Source organism: Lactuca serriola, chromosome 5 (genome assembly GCF_051521515.1).
Source record: "Lactuca serriola cultivar US96UC23 chromosome 5, Lser_US96UC23_V15, whole genome shotgun sequence".
Classification (NCBI taxonomy): Eukaryota; Viridiplantae; Streptophyta; class Magnoliopsida; order Asterales; family Asteraceae; genus Lactuca; species Lactuca serriola.
This window is the reverse complement of record NC_136412.1, coordinates 314,103,820-314,106,606: the sequence shown is the minus strand read 5'-3', so window position 1 is coordinate 314,106,606 and position 2,787 is coordinate 314,103,820. Positions and strand designations below refer to the sequence as shown.

Here is a 2,787-nt window from a genome sequence, read left to right as displayed (position 1 = left end):
ATGGTTAATGGAAAGCCGTTGTATTTTAATGGCTTTAACGCCTACTGGTTAATGTGTATGGCTTCTGATCCATCTACAAGGGTGAAGGTCACAGATGCATTTCAAGAATCTTCCAAGATAGGAATGAACCTGGTTAGGACTTGGGCTTTTAGTGATGGTGGCAACAAACCCCTGCAAACCTCTCCCGGTTTTTACAATGAGGACATGTTTAAGGTAACTTTATCTATTATTTTAGCCTCTATTTTTTATTCAACATGATCTGTAAACATTAAAAAGTAATTTCTTATCAACCATACGACAAATCGACACGGACATATTGAAATAAAAGTTAGTAATAATCAAGATCACAAACACTTTAACACCTCTGTTTTATGTTACTTGTGATAACCATCCACACCTTTTCATTCTAGGGATTGGATTTTGTGATACCAGAAGCGAAAAAGTATGGGATTCACTTGATTCTCAGCATGGTTAATAACTGGGATGATTTTGGAGGTAAAAAACAATATGTTTAGTGGGCAAGGGATCCTGGAGGACAATACTTGAATAGTGATGATGATTTCTTTACTAACGTTGTAGTTAAAGGATATTATATGAATCTTTTGAAGGCATATATATGTTTGGGAAACAATGTTTCCATTATATCACAAAATTTTCTACAACAGCTGTATGTGCATTTTGTCAAAAAATTTGAACATGTTGCAAATACTGTTTTGCTACAGACCATTCTTACGAGACGCAACTCAATCACCGGGGTTGACTACAAGGATGATTCCACCATCTTTGCATGGGAGCTAATGAACGAACCCCGCTGCCAGTCTGATCTATCAGGGAAATTTCTACAGGTTCTTGTTTTCTCTGTTTTCTCACGGTTAAGTTGTTCATATGAGAAAATGCCCGAATCAATTATCTAGAAAGAAGGAAATGTTTTACTTTCAAATGATAGGAGTACATAGAGAAAACTGGTTTTTTTATGAAACTATATGGTGCATAACCTATAACCATCGGTAGCTCTTCTTTGTGCAGGAATGGATAGTAGAAATGGCAGCTGAAATAAAGTCCATTGATAAGAACCATCTTCTCGAAATCGGACTTGAAGGGTTTTATGGGGAATCAATGCCTGAAAAGAAGCAAAACAATCCGGGCTATGAAGTAGGGACCGACTTCATTACAAACAACGGCGTCAACAATGTGGATTTTGCTACAATCCATCTGTATCCCGACCAATGGTATGATCGAGTCTATACCGACATATAAACTCCATCACAATGCTTTTGTTCGTATATATACTTTGCATGTCACGCTAGCCAACACCCGAACGTAGTTAGCATCCTAAAAATGTTTCATGAGATGCATGTTTCTTATTTATAACTAAAACAATCTTTTATGTTATTTAATTTTATTGAATAACATATGTGGGTATTTCGATTTTTGACTTAGGGTTACGGGAGCTAGCGATGAAGCTCGAGCTAAATTTGTTGAAAAATGGATTAATGCACATATTGAGGATTGTGATTCCATCTTGAGAAAACCTTTACTGATTGCAGAATTTGGCAAGTCCTCTTGGTCTTCAGGTTACACCGTAGAAGCAAGGGATGAGTACTTTGGTGGGATATTCAACACGGCCTATGAAAGTGCAAGAAACCAGGGGTCGTGTTCAGGTACAACTTTTTGGCAAGTCATGGCGGAAGGAATGGATAACTGGGGTGATGGGTACCAAGTTGTCTTGGACCAAAACCCCTCCACTGCTGCAATAATTGCCAAGCAGTCTCAAAGAATTTCATCACTAAACTCTTCAACCAACCTAGAGTTCTCTCCCGTTGCTGTTGAAAAATAATTATGTTGGGTTCCTGAACAAATAATTATCCCTTTCGAGATAAAATGATATTTCTCTCTGCTGCGTTACTTACCTTTAGAAAATGTGAAGTTTAAATAGTGAAATGAAAATAAAGATAGAGGTAGCAACCATTTTGCATGAAACAAAATAGTTGCAGCCTATTAGTAATGTTGTACCGCGGGTAACTTCAACTCAGTATTGTTGGACGAAGTGTGAAAATTGATGCATTTCCTTTTTATCAATAAATATGGTAATATATGTAAGGTATTTTTACGTGTTTTCTTAGCTTTTGTCTATCTTTTCTTAATGTTATAAATATTTTGTCTATCAAACACACAAGTCACGTCAACATATGTGAATCCTTTTATATGTATTCAAACCACTTTTTGATCGCAAATCATCGACGAGAGGAATATTAGTATTAGTTGATAAGGGATACAGATCATGATATATCATTAAATATCTAGATTTTTGACCTAAATTTTGTATTACACTTGTGCCTTTGGGGTGGTGATACTTAAATGAACAAATATTTTCCCGAGTTTTATACTAAAAAGTCTCATTATTTTGGATTTTTTTTTTGATAAATTCATAAATCTTTTTTTTTTGAACAAAAAATTCTCGTTATTTTGGGAAAATCATATAATCTATCTTTCCCAATTAAAAAAAACTTTTTCCTTAATTTGGGCAAAATGTTAAACAATCTGGTTTATTCTACTAAAAAAAAAAGATTTAGGACTTTATCAAAAAAAATCTCAAAATAATTAGACTTTTCTGCATGAAATACATACTTATCCTATTAATATTGCTTGACAAAGGATATAAGTCACGATATACCAATGATTATTATGCCTTTAGATCTTGATTTTGAATTAAAATTATGTTTGTGGGAGTTGTGATACTTAAACAAACCATTACTTAACACCGACCGAAATGTGTGTGTGTATGTG

The 2,787-nt window shown here is 34.5% G+C and overlaps 2 protein-coding genes across 2 annotated transcripts; both read left to right on the top strand.

Annotated features, from left to right (window-relative positions):
• Positions 1–914, top strand: LOC145050850 (mannan endo-1,4-beta-mannosidase 4-like). Its single transcript, XM_078999044.1, has 3 exons — positions 1–213; positions 411–495; positions 580–914. The coding sequence occupies exons 1-3, from the start codon at positions 1–3 to the stop codon at positions 912–914; spliced, it is 633 nt and encodes a 210-aa protein (XP_078855170.1).
• Positions 915–1,041: 127 nt separating this feature from the next.
• LOC145050849 (putative mannan endo-1,4-beta-mannosidase 9) lies at positions 1,042–1,837 on the top strand. The gene is made up of 2 exons (XM_078999043.1): positions 1,042–1,229; positions 1,441–1,837. The coding sequence occupies exons 1-2, from the start codon at positions 1,042–1,044 to the stop codon at positions 1,835–1,837; spliced, it is 585 nt and encodes a 194-aa protein (XP_078855169.1).
• Positions 1,838–2,787: the final 950 nt, after the last annotated feature.

Excerpts from the sequence above, each read along its gene's own strand:
- LOC145050850 (XM_078999044.1), top strand. The coding sequence starts at position 1 with ATGGTTAATGGAAAGCCGTTGTATTTTAATGGCTTTAACGCCTACTGG. Across the intron at positions 214-410 it reads ACAATGAGGACATGTTTAAG|GGATTGGATTTTGTGATACC; the intron begins GTAACTTTATCT and ends TTTTCATTCTAG. Across the intron at positions 496-579 it reads TAACTGGGATGATTTTGGAG|TTAAAGGATATTATATGAAT; the intron begins GTAAAAAACAAT and ends CTAACGTTGTAG.
- LOC145050849 (XM_078999043.1), top strand. The coding sequence starts at position 1,042 with ATGGCAGCTGAAATAAAGTCCATTGATAAGAACCATCTTCTCGAAATC. Across the intron at positions 1,230-1,440 it reads CATCTGTATCCCGACCAATG|GGTTACGGGAGCTAGCGATG; the intron begins GTATGATCGAGT and ends TTTTTGACTTAG.